Below are 25,153 nucleotides of genomic sequence, written 5' to 3' on the forward strand. Positions count from 1 at the left end.
GCAGAACGACAGATTTTTACCTTGTCAGCTCGGGGGATTCAATCTTGCAACCTTACAGTTAACTAGTCCAACGCTCTAACCACCTGATTACATTGCACTCCACGAGGAGCCTGCCTGTTACGCGAATGCAGTAAGAAGCCAAGGTAAGTTGCTAGCTAGCATTAAATTTATCTTATAAAAAACAATCAATCAATCTTAATCACTAGTTAACTACACATGGTTGATGATATTACTAGTTTATCTAGCGTGTCCTGCGTTGCATATAATCGATGCGGTGCGTATCGTTGCTCCAATGTGTACCTAACCATAAACATCAATGCCTTTCTTAAAATCAATACACAAAAGTATATATTTTTAAACCTGCATATTTAGCTAAAAGAAATCCAGGTTAGCAGGCAATATTAACCAGGTGAAATTGTGTCACTTCTCTTGCGTTCATTGCACGCAGAGTCAGTGTATATGCAACAGTTTGGGCAGCCTAATTTGCCAGAATTTTACGTAATTATGACATAACATTGAAGGTTGTGCAATGTAACAGGAATATTTAGACTTATGGATGTCACCCGTTAGATAAAATATGGAACGGTTCCGTATTTCACTGAAAGAATAAACGTCTTGTTTTCGAAGATGATAGTTTCCGGATTCGACCATATTAATGACCTAAGGCTCGTATTTCTGTATGTTATTATGTTATAACTAAGTATGTGATTTGATATAGCAGTCTGACTGAGCGGTGGTAGGCAGCAGCAGGCTCGTAAGCATTCATTCAAACAGCACTTTCCTGCGTTTTGCCAGAAGCTCTTCGCTGTGCTTCAAGCCTATCAACTCCCGAGATTAGGCTGGTGTAACCGATGTGAAATGGCTAGCTAGTTAGCGGGGTGCGCGCTAATAGCGTTTCAAACGTCACTCGCTCTGAGACTTGGAGTAGTTATTCCCCTTGCTCTGCCATTGTGTTCCTGGTTCGAGCCCAGGTAGGAGCGAGGAGAGGGATGGAAGCTATACTGTTACACTGGCAATACTAAAGTGCCTATAAGAACATCCAATAGTCAAAGGTTAATGAAATACAAATGGTATAGAGAGAAATAGTCCTATAATAACTACAACCTAAAACTTCTTACCTGGGAATATTGAAGACTCATGTTAAAAAGGAACCACCAGCTTTCATATGTTCTCATGTTCTGAGCAAGGAACTTAAACGTTAGCTTTCTTACATGGCACATATTGCACTTTTACTTTCTTCTCCAACACTTTGTTTTTGCATTATTTTAACCAAATTGAACATGTTTTATTATTTTATTTGAGGCTAAATAGATTGTATTGATGTATTATATTAAGTTAAAATAAGTGTTCATTCAGTATTGTTGTAATTGTCATTATTACAATGATTTATTTTTTATTTTTTAAATAGTCCGATTAATCGGTATCGACTTTTTTGGGTCCTCCAATAATCGGTATCGGCGTTGAAAAATCATAATTGGTCGACCTCTAGTGTGTTACGGTGTGTGTCTGTGTGTGTTACGGTGTGTGTGTGTGTGTGTGTGTGTTACGGTGTGTGTTACGGTGTGTGTCACAGTGTGTGTTACGGTGTGTATGTGTTACGGTGTGTGTTACGGTGTGTGTGTGTTACGGTGTGTGTGTGTGTTACGGTGTGTGTGTGTGTGTGTGTTACGGTGTGTGTGTGTGTGTGTGTGTGTTACGGTGTGTGTGTGTGTGTGTGTGTTACGGTGTGTGTGTTACGGTGTGTGTGTGTGTGTGTGTTACGGTGTGTGTGTTACGGTGTGTGTGTGTGTGTGTGTGTGTGTGTGTTACGGTGTGTGTGTGTGTGTGTGTGTTTGTAACAGTATAACTTTAAACCGTCCCCTCGCCCCGACACGGGCGCGAACCAGGGACCCTCTGCACACATCAACAACAGTCACCCACGAAGCGTCGTTACCCATCGCTCCACAAAAGCCACGGCCCTTGCAGAGCAAGGTGCAACACTACTTCTAGGTTTCAGAGCAAGTGACGTAACTGATTGAAACGCTACTAGCGCGTACCCGCTAACTAGCTAGCCATTTCACATCCGTTACATGTTACGGTGTGTGTGTGTGTTACGGTGTGTGTGTGTGTGTGTGTTACGGTGTGTGTGTGTGTGTGTGTGTGTTACTGTTTGTATAGTTCCTTCAGAAAGTTTTCACAACCCTTCGCTTTTTACACTTTTTATGTCACAGGGATTCAAACGGATGTAACTTTCCTTTTTGTCAACGACCCACACACAACACTAATGTCAAAGTGGAAGAATAATTCTACAATTTTAAAAACATTATGAAAAATAGATCAATATTAAACCCCTTGATTACAGCTGCAAGTCTTTCTGGGTAAGTCTGTAAGAGCTTTCCACACCTGGATTATGCAACATTTGCCCATTTATTATTTTCAAAATTCTTCAAGCTCTGTCAAGTTGATTGGTGATCATTGCTATACAGCCATTTTCAAAGCTTGCCATATATTTTCAAGCTGATTTAAGTCAAAACTGTAACTAGGCCATTCAGGAACATTCAATGTCATCTTGGTACGTAAGCAACTCCAGTGTATATTTGTCTTTGTGTTTTAGGTTATTGTCATGCTGAAAGGTGAATTTGTCTCCCAGTATCTGTTTGAAAGCAGACTGAATCAGGTTTTCCTCTAGGATTTTGCCTGTTCTTAGCTCCATTCAGTTTCTGATAACAAGCATAGCCATAACATGATGCAGCCACCATCATGCACGAAAATATGATGAGTGGGTCCAGGGGCAGGCAGGTCCAGGGGCAGGCAGAAGCTCATACACAGGAGGAGGTAGGTAGCTGGGTCCAGGGGCAGACAGAAGCTCATACACAGGAGGAGGTAGGTAGCTGGGTCCAGGGGCAGGCAGACGGTCATACACAGGAGGAGGCAGGTAGCTGGGTCCAGGGGCAGGCAGAAGGTCATAAACAGGAGGAGGTAGGTAGCTGGGTCCAGGGACAGGCAGAAGGTCATACACAGGAGGAGGTAGGTAGCTGGGTCCAGGGGCAGACAGAAGGTCATACACAGGAGGAGGTAGGTAGCTGGGTCCAGGGGCAGGCAGAAGGTCATACACAGGAGGAGGTAGGTAGCTGGGTCCAGGGACAGGCAGAAGGTCATACACAGGAGGAGGTAGGTAGCTGGGTCCAGGGGCAGACAGAAGGTCATACACAGGAGGAGGTAGGTAGCTGGGTCCAGGGGCAGACAGAAGGTCATACACAGGGGGTCCAAAAAGGCAACAGTTCAGGCAGGGAAAAGGGTAGTAACGTCATCTGGGAGATCAGGCAATAGGTTGATAACAGGAAAAGTACAGGCAGGGAATAGGCCAAAAGGCGTCGTTAGTGAGGCAGGCAAAAACTATCATACACGGGAGGATTAAATTATGGGAAACCCAGCGCTCTGAATAGAAGTGTGTCCCAAAACAAACAATACCTTACAATGATGGGGTGCAAAGAACTGAACTAAATAGTGTGTGATAATGACATACAGGTGTGTGAACAGGTGATCAGAATTCAGGTGATTGGGATCTGGAGAGTGAGCTGCGTTCAGGGGATCTATGTGTTTGAGAGTGTGAGTTGGAAGCAGACGTTACAAACAGGTGTAGATCTTACTGTGAAATGCTTACTGACAAGCCCTTAACCAACCATGCAGTTATAGGAAAATAGAGTTAAGAAAATATTTACTAAATCAACGAGTTAAATTTTTTTTTTTTTTTTTTTTAAATGTGTGTGTGTGTGTGTTACTGTGTGTGTGTGTTACTGTGTGTGTGTGTGTGTGTGTGTGTGTGTGTGTGTGTGTGTGTGTGTGTGTGTGTGTGTGTGTGTGTGTGTGTGTGTGTGTGTGTGTGTGTGTGTGTGTGTGTGTGTGTGTTACTGTGTGTGTGTTATTTACTCCCTGATTAAGATAGGTTCTTTGAGACATGTTTCCTGTGTTCTGTCCCTCCCTCCTTCCTTCCTCCCTCCTTCCTTCCTCCTGTCCTTCGTCTTGGAGTAGATCTGACCCTCTGTCTGTGGTCTTTTCTGCAGAGACAATAATTCCTCAACCAGCTGGCTGCTCCACCTCCCTCTGATACCAGCTCACTATGACAAGCTGTTTCCCTCATTTACATTTGGAATAAAAGGGGAGAGCTTACAATGAACAAATCTCTGCTGTTATTGTCACATAGGTTCAAACACACAGAGACACACACAAACACACACACAGACACACACACACACAGACACTCGGTGTAATTGCATGATTGACAGTGGATCTTGTTCATCAGATCTGTGTTAAGACAGGCATGTAAACACACACACACAGACACTCAGAGAGAGAGAGCTGGAGACAGATAGAGAGAGACAAATGGAGAGAGTCAGACACAGATGGAGAGAGAGAGAGAGGCAGATGGAGAGAGGGGGAGAGAGAGGCAGAGGGAGAGAGAGGGGCAGATGGAGAGAGGGGGAGAGAGAGAGGGGCAGATGGAGAGAGAGAGACAAATGGAGAGAGTCAGACACAGATGGAGAGAGAGAGAGAGAGAGAGAGAGGCAGATGGAGAGAGGGGGAGAGAGAGAGAGAGAGAGAGAGAGAGAGGCAGATGGATTTTCACCATCATTATTTAACCTCTTGAGATGGGAAACAGATTTGTATGAAGTTAAACATGTGCTCTTTATGACAGAATGTTACAATTAGCTAAAATCAAAACTTTTTGGGGGACCAAGTTACACTTCTCAAAGAGCACTGACTTGGTGGAATGCCAATGTGTACATGCTCTTGTGTGGATTAGATTGGTCTGGTTGTTATCTGTAACCTGTAAATCATGGAACATGATACAATATCAATGTCCATATCATATGATATCATAATGTGTTTGATCTGTATTTTTATTGAGCTGCCCTCTCGGCCAGGTCTCCATTGGTCTCCACTCAATGGGATAAATACAGGTTAAATGAAGGTTAAATAACAAAAATACAATCATCTCAATCATTTTCTCTTCTGTATGAAATGATCCCTCTCTCTACTCTCTGTTGGCTGCAGCTCCTGTGAGGCTCCTGTGCGAGTCCCTCCCCCCCCCCCGCCTGGCTGGCCCAGACCACGTTGATGCTGTTGTGCCCACCCCGCCTCCCTCCTCCCCTTTTACTCCGGCGTTCCCCCCATACCTTCTTCCAGTGATGGCTATGAGTACCGACCCGGGCTGCAGAAGGGACGACTCTGACCCTGACTCAATGACCCCTGACCCCAGTAACCTCACCGCCATGATGGCCGCAGTCACCATGAAGACCACCGAGACAGACGTCTCACCGGCCAATGGCGTGAGGAACGGGGCTCAGCAGGACGGAGCTAAAAGAGGCCCTCCTTCGCGGGCACACCTCTCAGGGAGGAAGCTGTCGCTACAGGAACGAGGGACGTACCCATCAGGGGGGACTCACGTCTCCCCCCGTGTGGCACGCAGACCCACCGTGGAGTCCAAGCAGGTCTCCATCTCAGATGCAGAGGTGAGTGAACGGACTCTGCGCCTACACAGGGAAAGGGATAGGAATTTAGTTCAGTGCAATGAACATGATTATTGCTCCTATGTTTTGAGTTGAATTGAGAGGGCTAAGTCAGGTTTATAAATGGGGTTTGGAGGCATAGATCAGTGGTAGAACGTCTGACTGAATACCAAGAGGTTTTCAGGTTTAAATAAAAGATGAATAGAATTAAACATAAAATGTTGAAGACACCAGCAGCCAGAGAAATCCTGTTTGCATCTTTGTGCAGTCATTGTTGGCTTGAGAGTCACAGCTCTGTGTGTGTGCAGTGGGATCAGTGAATGGTGGGATTGTATGCTCCATCATTGTGAACTGTGATTCGTAGTGCAGAATAGACTTGATTTTTCTGTATTAGAAAGAAAGTGAATCTCGTCCGAGCTGGCGTGTGTCGTGCCACTGGACGGTCGGTCAGGCAGACCAGTCAGGAGCTTTCTCTCTCAGAGAGCTTAAGTTTTAGCAGCATTTAATGGGTCCACATACTAATCCCTGTGTGTGTGTGTGTGTGTGTGTGTGTGTGTGTGTGTGTGTGTGTGTGTGTGTGTGTGTGTGTGTGTGTGTGTGTGTGTGTGTGTGTGTGTGTGTGTGTGTGTGTGTGTGTGCGCCCCCGCACATGTGTGTGTGTTCTGAGATGACCTAGGGCAGTGCTCTGCTCGGGAACAGTCATGACATTGTGGGATTGACATGAATGTGTAATGTACATATAGAATATTGTGGCAAACCTCTTGAAGGTTAGGAACGTTTGTCACAAATTAAGTGGGAAACTGTCACCAGTTTCACGCCAGAGTGAGAGTTCTTTCGAACAGGACAGTACCTGTGTGTTTGTTTCTCCGTCCTGGTCCACCCAGGCCGCAGGCAAGGTCAAGGATAGCAGGGTTCGGTACACGAATCGGGTTCTCGGTAGGTCCAGGTCCAAATGCCAACAGGTAAGTCCAAAACAGTCCAGCTCCTACACCGTAAATCCAGCCAATATATATTGTCTCTTTCTCTATGGTTCATAGATCCTTCCAGCCCTCTCTCTCTCTTCCTGGTTTGTCTTGACCCTTTATCTCTGGGTCGGCTCCACCTTCTGAGGGTTCCCCTTACTTCTGGGACTTGTAGTTTTGGCAGTCGGCCGTTTTGTGATCTGTATTTCTGATTTTAGTGATCGGGTAGAGCCCGTTTATTAGTTCTGCTCTCACATATCTGCCATTTATCACTCGACCCCCTTCGTTGCCACAATATGTTGCCTCTAGCTACATAACCATCTGGTCTCATCTGAGAGAACACCAGGAAGTAGCCCATCTCCAAGAGTGTGTATGAAATGGCACCCTATTCCACTTGGACACTGGTCTAAAGTAGTGCACTTTATAGGGAATAGGGTGCCATTTGGGAAGCAGTCCAAGACTGAGAGATTTTCCTCTTAAATGTAATGGTAAAATGTGACACAACACCTGGATTTTGTCTTATGTAGCAAAATGTGAAGATTCATGCATGGCGTCTCCCTGTCACGGATCCATGCCACAAATGCCCTTAGTTTGAAAACGTAATCCCATCCCTTTAGCCATCATACTCTAATTCCACTGATTTCAAAACTCGAGCCTCCAGAAAGTGGAGAGCAACACTTATGCAGCTACATTTAAAAAAAAGACGCGTTCGACAGGATTACTAACACAGACTGTCCAGCTCAAATAGTCAAAAGTCTTCTATATGGCAGACCAATCCGAACTCATCTCTCGGCATGTCCAGCCCACTCATTATCTCAGCCAATCATGGCTAGTAGGGAGGTTGTTGTCTTTTTATGGGGCTTAACCAACAAGACTCGTAATTTAACCTTTGTATTCGTATTTTCAGATGGCATACAAGTTTGTTATTAAGGCACATGAAAGTTCACATGTTCAAAAAGGCATTTCTGCCCAAAAATTTGATTAACATTTTTTTTTATATATATATATATATATATATATATATATATATATATATATATATATATATATATATATATATATTTTGTTTACATTCAAGCAGCTCTCCTGTGAAGTCGTGACCCGAATCGGGTCACAAATGTAGATTTCCACCTAATAAACATACCCAAAAGTAACCGCTATTCAAGTGTAATTACATGATTCTGACATGCCAAAACTTGGTATATTTGGAGTGAAGGCATCTGGGAGATGGTGAGGAAATTATCAGAAGAAAGATAGGAGTTTGTAACAGTTCCAATGGTGGAATGAAAGAGTCAGGTGCAGAGAGCAGGGTAATCTCCAACAAGTGGATATTTATTTCTTCCAGAAATAAAGTACATAAACGGCGACGCCACACAAACAACGGGCGCGTCAAAATACTGTCCAATAAAAGTAGGACTGAAATCCACTATAAGGAACACCACCAACACAAACAGAAAAACAAGCCCGCACAAAAGTCGGCGGGCCAACTGGGTTTAAATACCCCCCTACCCTAAACACAAAACAGGTGATACAAATTAGACTAACTCAAAAGAAAACAGAAAAGGGGATCGGTGGCAGCTAGTAGACCGGAGACGACGACCGCCGAGCGCCGCCCGAACGGGAAGAGGCACCATCCTCGGCGGGATTCGTAACAGAGTTACATAGTTCAGAATACACAAGATCAAACACACACAAAATAACAGTTTTTTTTGTTAATTTATTTTGAAAGTCATCTTTCATTGACAACCTATAAGGGAATTATTGATGCCCATAGTTGGAAACACATCAGATGGCTTCCACAACATGTGAATGATATCAGAACAAATAGTATTGATAGACCTAACAACTAGAAATGGTATTGATAGACCTAACAACTAGAAAGGGGATTGATAGACCTAACAACTAGAAATGGTATTGATAGACCTAACAACTAGACATGGTATTGATAGACCTAACAACTAGACATGGTATTGATAGACCTAACAACTAGAAATAGTATTGATAGACCTAACAACTAGAAATGGTATTGATAGACCTAACAACTAGACATGGTATTGATAGACCTAACAACTAGAAATGGTATTGATAGACCTAACAACTAGAAAGGGGATTGATAGACCTAACAACTAGAAATGGTATTGATAGACCTAACAACTAGAAATGGTATTGATAGACCTAACAACTAGAAATAGTATTGATAGACCTAACAACTAGACATGGTATTGATAGACCTAACAACTAGACATGGTATTGATAGACCTAACAACTAGACATGGTATTGATAGACCTAACAACTAGACATGGTATTGATAGACCTAACAACTAGACATGGTATTGATAGACCTAACAACTAGAAATGGTATTGATAGACCTAACAACTAGACATGGACAAATGTTTTAGTAAGTGGTGTCAGGTGTGGACACGGGACGTTTCCAAGTGTCCCTAAACCTCTTTGAAGTGTCATATGTCTGTAAATTAGATAATTCCAGTGCTATTAGATTTGTATCCCTTTACAAGCATTTCGCTACAACCGCAATAACATCTGCTGAACACGTGTATGTGACCAATAAAATGTGATTTTGATTTTTAATCCCTATACACAATTTATTCCATATCAACCTCACTCACAAACACATCATCATCTGCACATCTATCACTCCAGTGTTAATGCTAAATTGTAATTATTTCGCCACTATGGCCTATTTATTGCCTTACCTCCCTAATCTTACTATATTTGCACACACTGTACATAGATTTTTCTATTGTGTTGTTATTGACTGTACGTTTGTTTATTCCATGTGTAACTCTGTGTTGTTGTTTTTGCCGCACTGCTTTGCTTTATCTTGACCAGGTCGCAGTTGTAAATGAGAACTTGTTCTCAACTGGTCTACCTGGTTAAATAAAGGTTAAATAAAATAAACCTTGAAAATAGTGGTGGTGTTATGGGGTATCCAGGGTACATTCAAGTGTACTTTTCAACCTCTCCAAAGTGTCCGAATGTGGTAATTGCACTGTGTTTGCCCACTGCATGTGTCTTACAGTGATTGTTTACTATAAAAACCAACAACTCAACACCAACCTCCCTCATACATTGTGGTGGTGTGTTTCATTCATATTTTTCATGCGCAAAGATATAGTCACTCGGTGGACATTCGACGTTGCCATTAGATACATCATTAGATAACATTGGCAATAGGCTAGATGTGTTCCTACCAACCTAAGGATTAATGTCATACCCCACGTGCAACTATAGCTCAAACACAGACCAAATTGAAGCTTACCTTGTAAGATGTTTGCTGTTTGGTGAAAACGTTGTATAAAATAAACATTTTGACTCTCGGGGCTGGTGATCAGTAACGGTAGGTCAAAGGCAGACAAATAAGATATCCTCATGATCTGTGGAGTCTCGGCTTTTGGTGTGAATCAACGTATTCCGTGTTTATCTTGTTTATGCTTCACACCGCCAACCGTAACGTAGGTAGCAGCCGTCTTGAAATTAGGTCATCGACTCGGCCTGCCCTTATACACTCGTATGCCCATATATGGTAGTAAGTCCAAAGATTTTAAGGCACAGCTCAATAGCCAAGATACCATGTCTTTGCAGATGGGGAGTACCGTTCTCATACCAGACTGAATTGAATATAAACAAATCAAATAGGGTCCCCAAATATGGGACTTTACATTTAAGAGGATTTATTAAAGGTTCTGTCTGGCTCCGGCTGTCAGCTTCTCAAAGACCAGAGGCTCTGTGTCTCAAAGGGAACCCTATTCCCTATATAGTGCACTACTATAGCACCCTATTCCCTATATAGTGCACTACTATGGCACCCTAGTCCCTATATAATAGGGTTAAATGTGGAACGCATCAAGGTTGTAGCTGTGCTGAGTGACGGTGAACCAGGATAACCTTTAACGGCATGGTGAGAGAGAGAGGAGTTTTTCCTCTTATTGACTTTTCCTGGGCTAGATCAGCTTTAATATTGCAGATTGTGGCTTCTATCAATGTCGTTGTCTGCATCATTTCCAATCCCCCATATCTATTTTTTGTAAATATACAGTGTATATACTTATTAAAAGTATTGATATTTTCCTTTGTTATTTTCCCCTAACCCTACCACCCTCCTCTAATTAGAGTAAACGAATGGACAACACCACTTAGGCTTCTATGTACTATATACATTTTACAGACACAGTATATTTTACAATCTCTCTACCTCTCTGTCTTTCTCTCTCTTTCTGTCTCTCTCACACTCCGTCTCTGTCAGTCTCTCTACCTCTCTGTCTCTCTCTTTGACAGAGACGGAGTGTGAGAGAGACAAAGAGAGAGAAAGACAGAGAGGTAGAGAGATTGACAGAGACGGAGTGTGAGAGAGACAGAAAGAGAGAGAAAGACAGAGAGGTAGAGAGATTGACAGAGACGGAGTGTGAGAGAGACAATCTCTCTACCTCTCTGTCTTTCTGTCTCTTTCTGTCTCTCTCACACTCTGTCTCTGACATAATTTACAAACTAAGCATTTATGTTTAGTGAGTCTGCCAGATCAGAGGCAATAGGGATGACCAGTGATGTTCTCTTGATAAGTGTGTGAATTGGACCATTTTCCTGTCAAAAGTAAAGTACAGACACCTAAAAGTAGTACTTTAAAGTATTTCTACTTAAGTACTTTACTCCACTGCTCTCACACTACGTCTCTCTCTCTCTCTCTCTCTCTCTCTCTCTCTCTCTCTCTCTCTCTCTCTCTCTCTCTCTCTCTCTCTCTCTCTCTCTCTCTCTCTCTCTCTCTCTCTCTCTCTCTCTCTCTCTCTCTCTCTCTCTCTCTCTCTCTCTCTCTCTCTCTCTCTCTCTCTCTCTCTCTCTCTCTCTCTCTCTCTCTCTCTCTCTCTCTCTCTCTCTCTCTCTCTCTCTCTCTCTCTCTCTCTCTCTCTCTCTCTCTCTCTCTCTCTCTCTCTCTCTCTCTCTCTCTCTCTCTCTTCCACTCTCTCCCTTCCTCTCTCCCTATTTTAGAAGGATGAACATAATTATGGAGTCTCTTGTTTTGAAGCCGAGGATTAACCACAGTAATCGTAGAGTAACACCTGAAACCCAACAATGCAGCGATGCTTTAACAACAATGACAGTCAGATGATCTCAGCCACACCCACAACAGCACCCCACACCCACAACAGCACCCCACACACACAACAGCACCCCACATCCACAACATCCACAACAACATCCCACACCCGAAACAGCACCCCACACCCAAAACAGCACCCCACATCCACAACATCCACAACAGCACCCCACACCCAAAACAGCACCCCACACCCACAACAGCACCCCACATCCACAACAGCACCCCACATCCACAACAGCACCCCACACCCACAACAGCACCCCACACCCACAACAGCCCCCCACACCCACAACAGCCCCCCACACCCACAACAGCACCCCACATCCACAACAGCCCCCCACACCCACAACAGCCCCCCACACCCACACCAGCCCCCCACACCCACAACAGCCCCCCACACCCACAACAGCATCCCACACCCACAACAGCCCCCCACACCCACAACAGCACCCCACATCCACAACAGCACCCCACACCCACAACAGCACCCCACACCCACAACAGCACCCCACACCCACAACAGCACCCCACATCCACAACAGCACCCCACATCCACAACAGCACCCCACACCCACAACAGTCCCCCCACACCCACAACAGCCCCCCACACCAAAAACAGCACCCCACACCCACAACAGCACCCCACACCCAAAACAGCACCCCACACCCAAAACAGCACCCCACACCCACAACAGCATCCCACACCCACAACAGCACCCCACACCCACAACAGCACCCCACACCAAAAACAGCACCCCACACCCACAACAGCACCCCACACCCAAAACAGCACCCCACATCCACAACAGCCCCCCACACCCACAACAGCCCCCCACACCCACAACAGCATCCCACATCCACAACATCATCCCACACCCACAACAGCACCCCACACCCACAACAGCACCCCACACCCAAAACAGCACCCCACACCCACAACAGCACCCCACATCCACAACAGCACCCCACATCCACAACAGCACCCCACATCCACAACAGCACCCCACACCCACAACAGCACCCCACACCCACAACAGCACCCCACACCCACAACAGCACCCCACACCCACAACAGCATCCCACACCCACAACAGCCCCCCACACCCACAACAGCACCCCACATCCACAACAGCACCCCACATCCACAACAGCCCCCCACACCCACAACAGCATCCCACACCCACAACAGCACCCCACACCCACAACAGCACCCCACACCAAAAACAGCACCCCACACCCACAACAGCACCCCACACCCAAAACAGCACCCCACATCCACAACAGCCCCCCACACCCACAACAGCCCCCCACACCCACAACAGCATCCCACATCCACAACATCATCCCACACCCACAACAGCACCCCACATCCACAACAGCACCCCACACCCACAACAGCACCCCACACCCACAACAGCCCCCCACACCCACAACAGCACCCCACATCCACAACAGCACCCCACACCCACAACAGTCCCCCCACACCCACAACAGCCCCCCACATCCACAACATCCACAACAACATCCCACACCCAAAACAGCACCCCACACCCAAAACAGCACCCCACACCCACAACAGCACCCCACACCCAAAACAGCACCCCACACCCACAACAGCACCCCACATCCACAACATCCACAACAGCACCCCACACCCACAACAGCCCCCCACACCCAAAACAGCACCCCACACCCACAACAGCATCCCACACCCACAACAGCACCCCACATCCACAACAGCATCCCACACCCAAAACAGCATCCCACACCCAAAACAGCACCCCACACCCACAACAGCACCCCACATCCACAACAGCACCCCACATCCACAACAGCACCCCACACCCACAACAGCACCCCACACCCACAACAGCCCCCCACACCCAAAACAGCATCCCACACCCACAACAGCCCCCCACACCCACAACAGCACCCCACATCCACAACAGCACCCCACACCCACAACAGCACCCCACATCCACAACAGCCCCCCACACCCACAACAGCATCCCACACCCACAACAGCACCCCACACCCACAACAGCACCCCACACCCACAACAGCACCCCACACCCACAACATCCACAACAACATCCCACACCCAAAACAGCACCCCACACCCAAAACAGCACCCCACACCCAAAACAGCACCCCACACCCACAACAGCACCCCACATCCACAACATCCACAACAGCACCCCACACCCACAACAGCCCCCCACACCCAAAACAGCACCCCACACCCACAACAGCATCCCATACCCACAACAGCACCCCACACCCACAACAGCATCCCACACCCACAACAGCATCACACACCCACAACAGCATCACACATCCACAACAGCACCCCACACCCACAACAGCACCCCACACCCACAACAGCCCCCCACACCCAAAACAGCATCCCACACCCACAACAGCATCCCACACCCACAACAGCACCCCACAACCACAACAGCCCCCCACACCCAAAACAGCATCCCACACCCACAACAGCCCCCCACACCCACAACAGCCCCCCACACCCACAACAGCACCCCACACCCACAACAGCATCCCACACCCACAACAGCATCCCACACCCACAACAGCATGCCACACCCACAACAGCATCACACACCCACAACAGCATCCCACACCCACAACAGCATCCCACACCCACAACAGCATCCCACACCCACAACAGCACCCCACATCCACAACAGCCCCCCACACCCACAACAGCATCCCACACCCACAACAGCCCCCCACACCCACAACAGCATCCCACACCCACAACAGCATCCCACACCCACAACAGCATCCCACACCCACAACAGCATCCCACACCCACAACAGCACCCCACACCCACAACAGCACCCCACACCCACAACAGCCCCCCACACCCACAACAGCACCCCACACCCACAACAGCCCCCCACACCCACAACAGCACCCCACACCCACAACAGCACCCCACACCCACAACAGCACCCCACACCCACAACAGCATCCCACACCCACAACAGCACCCCACACCCACAACAGCACCCCACACCCACAACAGCACCCCACACCCACAACAGCACCCCACACCCACAACAGCACCCCACACCCACAACAGCCCCCCACACCCACAACAGCACCCCACACCCACAACAGCCCCCCACACCCACAACAGCACCCCACACCCACAACAGCCCCCCACACCCACAACAGCACCCCACACCCACAACAGCACCCCACACCCAAAACAGCACCCCACACCCACAACAGCACCCCACACCCAAAACAGCACCCCACACCCACAACAGCACCCCACATCCACAACATCCACAACAGCCCCCCACACCCACAACAGCCCCCCACACCCAAAACAGCACCCCACACCCACAACAGCACCCCACACCCACAACAGCATCCCACACCCACAACAGCATCACACACCCACAACAGCATCACACACCCACAACAGCACCCCACATCCACAACAGCCCCCCACACCCACAACAGCACCCCACACCCACAACAGCACCCCACACCCACAACAGCCCCCCACACCCACAACAGCACCCCACACCCACAACAGCACCCCACACCCACAACAGCATCCCACACCCACAACAGCATCACACACCCACAACAGCATCACACATCCACAACAGCACCCCACACCCACAACATCCACAACAACATCCCACACCCAAAACAGCACCCCACACCCAAAACAGCACCCCACACCCACAACAGCACCCCACACCCAAAACAGCACCCCACACCCACAACAGCACCCCACATCCACAACATCCACAACAGCACCCCACACCCACAACAGCCCCCCACACCCAAAACAGCACCCCACACCCACAACAGCATCCCACACCCACAACAGCACCCCACATCCACAACAGCATCCCACACCCAAAACAGCATCCCACACCCACAACAGCACCCCACACCCACAACAGCACCCCACATCCACAACAGCACCCCACATCCACAACAGCACCCCACACCCACAACAGCACCCCACACCCACAACAGCCCCCCACACCCAAAACAGCATCCCACACCCACAACAGCCCCCCACACCCACAACAGCATCACACATCCACAACAGCACCCCACACCCACAACAGCACCCCACATCCACAACAGCCCCCCACACCCACAACAGCATCCCACACCCACAACAGCATCCCACACCCACAACAGCACCCCACACCCACAACAGCACCCCACACCCACAACATCCACAACAACATCCCACACCCAAAACAGCACCCCACACCCAAAACAGCACCCCACACCCAAAACAGCACCCCACACCCAAAACAGCACCCCACATCCACAACATCCACAACAGCACCCCACACCCACAACAGCCCCCCACACCCAAAACAGCACCCCACACCCACAACAGCATCCCACACCCACAACAGCACCCCACATCCACAACAGCATCCCACACCCAAAACAGCACCCCACACCCACAACAGCACCCCACATCCACAACAGCACCCCACATCCACAACAGCACCCCACACCCACAACAGCCCCCCACACCCAAAACAGCATCCCACACCCACAACAGCATCCCACACCCACAACAGCACCCCACAACCACAACAGCCCCCCACACCCAAAACAGCATCCCACACCCACAACAGCCCCCCACACCCACAACAGCCCCCCACACCCACAACAGCACCCCACACCCACAACAGCATCCCACACCCACAACAGCATCCCACACCCACAACAGCATGCCACACCCACAACAGCATCACACACCCACAACAGCATCCCACACCCACAACAGCATCCCACACCCACAACAGCACCCCACACCCACAACAGCACCCCACATCCACAACAGCCCCCCACACCCACAACAGCATCCCACACCCACAACAGCCCCCCACACCCACAACAGCATCCCACACCCACAACAGCCCCCCACACCCACAACAGCATCCCACACCCACAACAGCATCCCACACCCACAACAGCATCCCACACCCACAACAGCACCCCACACCCACAACAGCACCCCACACCCACAACAGCCCCCCACACCCACAACAGCACCCCACACCCACAACAGCCCCCCACACCCACAACAGCACCCCACACCCACAACAGCCCCCCACACCCACAACAGCACCCCACACCCACAACAGCATCCCACACCCACAACAGCACCCCACACCCACAACAGCACCCCACACCCACAACAGCACCCCACACCCACAACAGCACCCCACACCCACAACAGCCCCCCACACCCACAACAGCCCCCCACACCCACAACAGCACCCCACACCCACAACAGCCCCCCACACCCACAACAGCACCCCACACCCACAACAGCCCCCCACACCCACAACAGCACCCCACACCCACAACAGCACCCCACACCCAAAACAGCACCCCACACCCACAACAGCACCCCACACCCACAACAGCACCCCACACCCACAACAGCACCCCACATCCACAACATCCACAACAGCCCCCCACACCCACAACAGCCCCCCACACCCAAAACAGCACCCCACACCCACAACAGCACCCCACACCCACAACAGCATCCCACACCCACAACAGCATCACACACCCACAACAGCATCACACACCCACAACAGCACCCCACACCCACAACAGCACCCCACACCCACAACAGCACCCCACACCCACAACAGCACCCCACACCCACAACAGCCCCCCACACCCACAACAGCACCCCACACCCACAACAGCACCCCACACCCACAACAGCATCCCACACCCACAACAGCATCACACACCCACAACAGCATCACACATCCACAACAGCACCCCACATCCACAACATCCACAACAACATCCCACACCCAAAACAGCACCCCACACCCAAAACAGCACCCCACACCCACAACAGCACCCCACACCCAAAACAGCACCCCACACCCACAACAGCACCCCACATCCACAACATCCACAACAGCACCCCACACCCACAACAGCCCCCCACACCCAAAACAGCACCCCACACCCACAACAGCATCCCACACCCACAACAGCACCCCACATCCACAACAGCCCCCCACACCCACAACAGCACCCCACACCCACAACAGCACCCCACATCCACAACAGCCCCCCACATCCACAACAGCATCCCACACCCACAACAGCACCCCACATCCACAACAGCCCCCCACACCCACAACAGCATCCCACACCCACAACAGCCCCCCACACCCACAACAGCACCCCACATCCACAACAGCACCCCACACCCACAACAGCCCCCCACACCCACAACAGCCCCCCACACCCACAACAGCCCCCCACACCCACAACAGCACCCCACACCCACAACAGCACCCCACACCCACAACAGCCCCCCACACCCACACCCACAACAGCACCCCACATCCACATCCTTGTCTCATAGTTTTGATGTTTCAGTGGTATTAGGAATCTCTCTCTAGCACTCCCTTTCTCTCTATTCTCTCTCTCTCTCTCTCTCTCTCTCTCTCTCTTTCTCTCTCTCTCTCTTGTCTCTCTATCTTTCTCACTCTGCCCCCTCCATCTCTCTCCTCATTTTCCGACCACAGTGACAGCATCGCCTTCACACTTTTCAGAAAAAGCATGAGCAGCGTTTTGGCACCAATACATTTCCCTCTTCTATTTATTGGCTCGTCACCCGATGCTCAGTAATGAAGGAGTAATGTCTGTTTAAGTGGGTTCCAGCCTCCCACAGTGCACTCAGGTGTGTCTCTCTGCCCTCACTAAGGTGTTGGAAGAAACTATTGACCTCTGTCCCCTGCAGGGCCACTAATCTGAGGGACAGAACCTCTGTCCCCTGCAGGGCCACTTTAATCTGAGGGACAGAACCTCTGTCCCCTGCAGGGCCACTTTAATCTGAGGGACAGAACCTCTGTCCCCTGCAGGGCCACTTTAATCTGAGGGACAGAACCTCTGTCCCCTGCAGGGCCACTTTAATCTGAGGGACAGAACCTCTGTCCCCTGCAGGGCCACTTTAATCTGAGGGACAGAACCTCTGTCCCCTGCAGGGCCACTTTAATCTGAGGGACAGAACCAAAATGGAGACTTGTAAAATCACCAGGAAATCAGCTGAAAGTGATTCAAATTTAGGAAATCTGTTCCCAAGTATTCCCACACGTAATTAGATCGACATATGTGATTGTATTCCAAATGTAATCAGGGTTTTAAATGATTCTGCTTTTGTCAAATACTATATCTGTTTGTGCTGCTTGCAGTTTCCAGAGTTAGCCATCTTTGAGGCCGGATAACGTAACTCGTACGTGTAAAGGTTATTGATGTTGTTAGGTACAGCGGGAGTTTTTCTAAAATAGCTTTATAAATGAAAAGAGAGCAATGTATCGACCTACGTGAGGTTAAAGAGAGCCAGCCTACTCTCTGGTAGAGAATACAGTGATGTCCTAAACCTGTCACCTGTGATCAAATGAAGTGCACTATGGGTATCTAGCATCTTTAATGATGTGGCAGCTGCGTTCATATAGATGATGTTGCCGCGGTCTAGGAACGGTAGGAACGTCGACTATTTAGTGAGACTGTATTTCTATAGAAGAAGCCTCTTTTTATTCTCAGTTTCTTAACTAACTCATCAATATGCTTTTAAAAAGACAGCTTTTCATCTATCCAGATGCCCAGATATTTGTAACACGGACATGATCAATATGGACACCATCCAAAGTACATTAGGCTAAAGTCATTAGCATCATTTTGTTATGTGCTCTAGTAAACATTTACTTTTGCATTTTATCCGCATTCAATACTAGTTTTGGGGTCAATAAAGGTTTTCAATAATACAATGACAGTTTCAAGTTTGTATTTGTTATATGTACATGATACACATGGTATACACTGTCCAAATAAATGCTGACGCGCAGGTTACAGCATCCAATGTTCTATTTCTCTCTGCAGGGTGGATTTCTTTCTTTCCATATGTTGTCGTTTACAAATGTCATCCCTTTCTTGTCTTCTTCCTGCTGCAGGACTGTATCCAGCTGAACCAGTACAAGCTGAAGAGTGAGATCGGCAAGGTGAGCCTAGACCTAACGCAGAACACCCTGGATTTAATTATTCTCTTTCTGATATTGGTATAGCATGTTTCTTTACCATTGTGTCCCCGTTGTATCGAACTGTCTCCCATTGATTATTCAGTCTGTTATGATTAACACCAAAGACAAATCAATATTATCCCTGAGCGGAATAGCCCGTGTTCAATTACCTTATGTCAATCCTGCTTGTGTTATCCGTGCGCTGCCTCTGTCTCTGTCTGTCTGGGTCTGTCTGGGTCTTTCTCTGTCTGGGTCTGTCTGTCTGTCTGGGTCTGTCTGTCTGGGTCTTTCTCTGTCTGGGTCTGTCTCTGTCTGGATCTGTCTGTCTGGGTCTGTCTGTCTGTCTGGATCTGTCTCTGTCTGGGTCTGTCTGGATCTGTCTCTATCTGGGTCTGTTTCTGTCTGGGTCTGTCTGTCTGGATCTGTCTCTGTCTGGGTCTGTCTGGATCTGTGTCTGTCTGGATCTGTCTCTGTCTGGGTCTGTTCCTGTCTCTGTCTGGGTCTGTTCCTGTCTCTGTCTGGGTCTGTTCCTGTCTGTCTGTTTCTGTCTGGGTCTGTCTCTCTGTTTCTGTCCGGGTCTGTTTTTGTCTGGGTCTATCTCTGTCTGGGTCTGCCTGGTCAATCAGGACAGGCTTATGTAACAATCTCCATTAAAGGGCCTGACCAATAGAAGACGGGCATCTTTTAGATGTTCAGTAGTAGCTGTTCTCTCCATAGCTCATATAAGAGTCATAGAGGTTTCCACTGGGGCTCCAGTCGGTCCATAGTATTCTCTAGCTGCTTACCTCTTAGTCTTGGAGGGAAGATGTGTTAGAAAATATACTAGAAAGAGAGGAGCTGAAGCAAGGTGGAAGCTCCACCCCACACTCTTTGCAAGTTACAGGCAAGTCTATGGGTCGAATGTTCCCTCCCCTGCTGAAATGTGAAAATATGTGAAATCGTGATTTGTCCAAATTATATGTTTTGTGCGTCTGTCTGCCCACGAGAGATTAGCCGCCTCCTAATCCAACAAGTGGTTTCTCTTAAGAATGATCCCTCAGGCTATTTGTACTGTCTGTCTCCTATCTTTATGAAAGCCTCTGGACGAGTCACGTTGCTTTGATGTGAACTTGAATCATACGGTAGAGCGTGTCCATGAAGCATCTCGTCCTGTTTCCTCTGACTACTGAATGCTTCAGAGCACCAGAACTAGCTGGGACTGGGGGGAATTTATAAGAGGTGTTCCGTTCCACAGATGATTCATTCCACACCTACTAAGACTAGATAAGCCCAACAGAGATACACTATAATAACATAGAGAGAAACACTATAATAACATAGAGAGAAACACTATAATAACATAGAGAGAAACACTATAATAACATAGAGAGAAACACTATAATAACATAGAGAGAAACACTATAATAACATAGAGAGAAACACTATAATAACATAGAGAGAAACACTATAATAACATAGAGAGAAACACTATAATAACATAGAGAGAAACACTATAATAACATAGAGAGGACTAAATATGCTGCATTATTGACATGTCTCTCTCCTCTCCTGTGGCTTTGCAGGGCTCCTACGGGGTAGTCAAACTGGTCTACAATGACAATGATGACAATCACTATGTAAGTGACCTGTGTGTGTGTGTGTGTGTGTGTGTGTGTGTGTGTGTGTGTGTGTGTGTGTGTGTGTGTGTGTGTGTGTGTGTGTGTGTGTGTGTGTGTGTGTGTGTGTGTGTGTGTGTGTGTGTGTTAGCCCTCTTTCTACTTATAAAAGGAGACAATTATGATCCATCAACCATTTTCAGCTCTTTGTGAAGTGGAACGTTTTAGTAGCTTGAAATGATAATGGCCCAACTTAAGGCCTTTCTCTACCTGCACACTGTCTTAGTTGTCCCCTGTGTGTGTGTGAGCGTGTGTGTGTGTGCGCGTGTGTGTGTGTGTGCGTGTGTTGCGCGCATAACTGCGTGTGCATGTTTGTGATTCACCTTAATGGTGTCGATGCAAAGCGATCACATCAGTGGGAAAGGGTTCTCCGTTCCCCGTCCTAGTGCTCATGCTGACGGTGAGATGGCCTGTACTGTAAATGCACGGACAGATTGCATGGTTCAAATCAGAGACAGACTGGTCTCATCTGGAGAGAGAGAGATGGAGGCAGAGGTGCTGAGAGAGAGAAGGGGACAGAACGAGAGAGAGGGGGTGGAGAGATAGGGGGGAGAGAGGAGGGGGACAGAGCGAGAGATAAGGGGGGGTGAGAGAAAGAGAGAGAGAGAAAAGGAGAGAGATGAGAGAGATTGAGGTTTGGTCCTGGAGAAAAACAAGGAGAGATGGATGAGGGGGGGAAATGTATGACATCACAACAACAAAAATGTATGACATCACAACAACAAAAAATGTATGACATCACAACAAAAGAATGCATGACATCACAACTGGATGTCGCTCTGGAGAAGTTGATCATGTAGTGAGATGGAAGTTATTTTTCTGTTTGTTGTGAGCACACTCCCCTGTTGTGAGCACACTCCCCTGTTGTGAGCACACTCCCCTGTTGTGAGCACACTCCCCTGTTGTGAGCACACTCCCCTGTTGTGAGCACACTCCCCTGTTGTGAGCACACTCCCCTGTTTTTAGTTTTCCTCCACTTTCTGATTTACTTCCTATCTTTAAGTTTGGTGTGGGTTTTAATTTACTTCCTATCTTTAAGTTTGGTGTGGGTTTTCATTTACTTCCTGTCTTTAAGTTTGGTGTGGGTTTTCATTTACTTCCTGTCTTTAAGTTTGGTGTGGGTTTTCATTTACTTCCTGTCTTTAAGTTTGGTGTGGGTTTTCATTTTGTTTGGGTCGATTTAGTAGGTTCTCATGGTAGGTGTCGTAAAGGTCTCGGTTGTCAGTCCCCCCTCATGAGTGTCTTTCAGAACCCAAATCACTTAAGTGTGAAATGAAGAAGCTAATTATTAGCAGACAGACACTGACTCTCTGACGCTCTCAGAAACAGGAAATAAAACGCCCCTCAACATTTGAATTGACATTGGAGAGACTTACAGTATTGAGGTCATACATTTTCAGACCAAATTTTTTTTTGTCATGATCCCCATGGGAATCGAACCCTCAACCATGGTGTTGCAGGGTTGAGTGTTCTCTCTCGTCCAACGCCTGGAAAACAGTAGCAGTAGAAGGGTTGGAGGAGCTGTATCACTATAAACAGTAGCAGTATAAGGGTTGGAGAAGCTGTATCACTATAAACAGTAGAAGTAGAAGGGTTGGAGAAGCTGTATCACTATAAACAGTAGCAGTAGAATGGTTGGAGGAGCTGTATCACTATAAACAGTAGCAGTAGAAGGGTTGGAGAAGCTGTATCACTATAAACAGTAGCAGTAGAAGGGTTGGAGGAGCTGTACCACTATAAACAGTAGCAGTAGAAGGGTTGGAGAAGCTGTATCACTATAAACAGTAGCAGTAGAAGGGTTGGAGAAGCTGTATCACTATAAACAGTAGCAGTAGAAGGGTTGGAGAAGCTGTATCACTATAAACAGTAGCAGTAGAAGGGTTGGAGAAGCTGTATCACTATAAACAGTATCAGTAGAAGGGTTGGAGGAGCTGTATCACTATAAACAGTAGCAGTAGAAGGGTTGGAGAAGCTGTATCACTATAAACAGTAGCAGTAGTGTAACGATTCTCTAGCTCTTCCTCCTCCTCGGACGAGGAGAGGAGAGACGGATCAGATGACCAATATGCAGCGTGGTAGTTTGACATGATTTATTTAAACAAGACAAAAAACGAACTATACTTGATACTAAACAAAATAACAAAACGAATGTAGACTGACCTGAACGTAAGAACTTACATGTAACGAAGAACGCACGAACAGGAAAAACAGACTACACAAAACGAACGAACAAACAAACAAACAAACCGAAACAGTCCCGTGTGGCGCAACATACACAGACACAGGAGACAACCACCCACAACAAACAATGTGAAAACACCTACCTTAATATGGCTCTCAATCAGAGGAAATGAAAACCACCTGCCTCTAATTGAGAACCATATCAGGTCACCCTTTAACAAACATAGAAACACATAACATAGACTACCCACCCAAACTCACGCCCTGACCGTCAAACACATACAAAATAACAGAAAACCGGTCAGGAACGTGACAAGTAGAAGGGTTGGAGAAGCTGTATCACTATAAACAGTAGCAGTAGAAGGGTTGGAGAAGCTGTACCACTATAAACAGTAGCAGTAGAAGGGTTGGAGAAGCTGTATCACTATAAACAGTAGCAGTAGAAGGGTTGGAGGAGCTGTACCACTATAAACAGTAGCAGTAGAAGGGTTGGAGGAGCTGTACCACTATAAACAGTAGCAGTAGAAGGGTTGGAGAAGCTGTATCACTATAAACAGTAGCAGTAGAAGGGTTGGAGAAGCTGTATCACTATAAACAGTAGCAGTAGAAGGGTTGGAGAAGCTGTATCACTATAAACAGTAGCAGTAGAAGGGTTGGAGAAGCTGTATCACTATAAACAGTAGCAGTAGAAGGGTTGGAGGAGCTGTAGAAGGGTTGAAGGACTCCTAATGACTTCCCACTGCTGCTGTCTGTCCTCAACGTGTCTGTAGTCGTGAATGGAGGATAAAAGGGACATGAATAAGGATGTGAGGATGCTGCAGAGAGGGATTCGCATGGTTTCAGCTGCACTGGCAGCTGTACACTAGACCACTGGAAACAGAGGGCGTTACGTTTTATCCTTTAAAATGTAAACTATGTTATTTAGCAAGTTGACACTTTTATCCAGAGTGGCAAACAGTCAATACATTCACCGAAATACATTTTGTTTACATTTTAGTCGGAGACGCTCTTACCCAGAGCGACTTACAGCTTAAGATAGCTAGGCGAGACAAACGCATATTACAGTCATAGTAAGTACATTTTGTCCTCAATTAAAATAACAGCAGTTCTGGAAGCCCTACTGTAGTAGTATATAAGTGTATTTACTGTCAGTGTTATTTAAACCAATGGGAATGAAGCAGCGGTTTGCTATCTCGCCGTGCATTTGTAATCAAACTTAACTGCACAGTATTGGACTGACTCACTGTGCTCTCCCTGACACTGTTGTTGTTGTAGTAGTAGTGGTAGTGGTAGTGGTAGTAGTAGTAGTAGTAGTAGTAGTAGTAGTAGTAGTAGTAGTAGTAGTGGTAGTGGTAGTGGTAGTGGTAGTAGTAGTAGTAGTAGTAGTAGTGGTAGTAGTAGTAGTAGTAGTAGTGGTAGTAGTGGTAGTAGTAGTAGTAGTAGTGGTAGTAGTAGTAGTAGTATTAGTGGTAGTAGTAGTAGTAGTGGTAGTAGTAGTAGTAGTGGTAGTAGTAGTAGTAGTAGTAGTAGTAGTGGTAGTAGTAGTGGTAGTAGTAGTAGTAGTGGTAGTAGTAGTAGTAGTGGTAGTAGTGGTAGTAGTAGTAGTAGTGGTAGTGGTAGTAGTAGTAGTGGTAGTAGTGGTAGTGTAGTAGTGGTAGTAGTAGTAGTAGTA

The 25,153-nt window shown here is 47.6% G+C and overlaps 1 protein-coding gene across 1 annotated transcript in view; it reads left to right on the forward strand.

The window, feature by feature from the left end:
- The first annotated feature begins 5,083 nt into the window (after positions 1-5,083).
- The window catches only part of LOC120056745 (calcium/calmodulin-dependent protein kinase kinase 1-like), a 70,893-nt gene continuing 50,823 nt past the window's right edge, over positions 5,084-25,153 (forward strand). The window contains exons 1-3 of the mRNA XM_039004952.1: positions 5,084-5,492; positions 19,580-19,627; positions 21,208-21,261. Coding sequence (XP_038860880.1) covers positions 5,169-5,492; positions 19,580-19,627; positions 21,208-21,261 — 426 coding nt within the window. The 5' untranslated portion in view covers positions 5,084-5,168. The remainder of the gene's footprint in view (positions 5,493-19,579; positions 19,628-21,207; positions 21,262-25,153) is intronic.

This window comes from Salvelinus namaycush, chromosome 12 (assembly GCF_016432855.1).
Source record: "Salvelinus namaycush isolate Seneca chromosome 12, SaNama_1.0, whole genome shotgun sequence".
Classification (NCBI taxonomy): domain Eukaryota; kingdom Metazoa; phylum Chordata; class Actinopteri; order Salmoniformes; family Salmonidae; genus Salvelinus; species Salvelinus namaycush.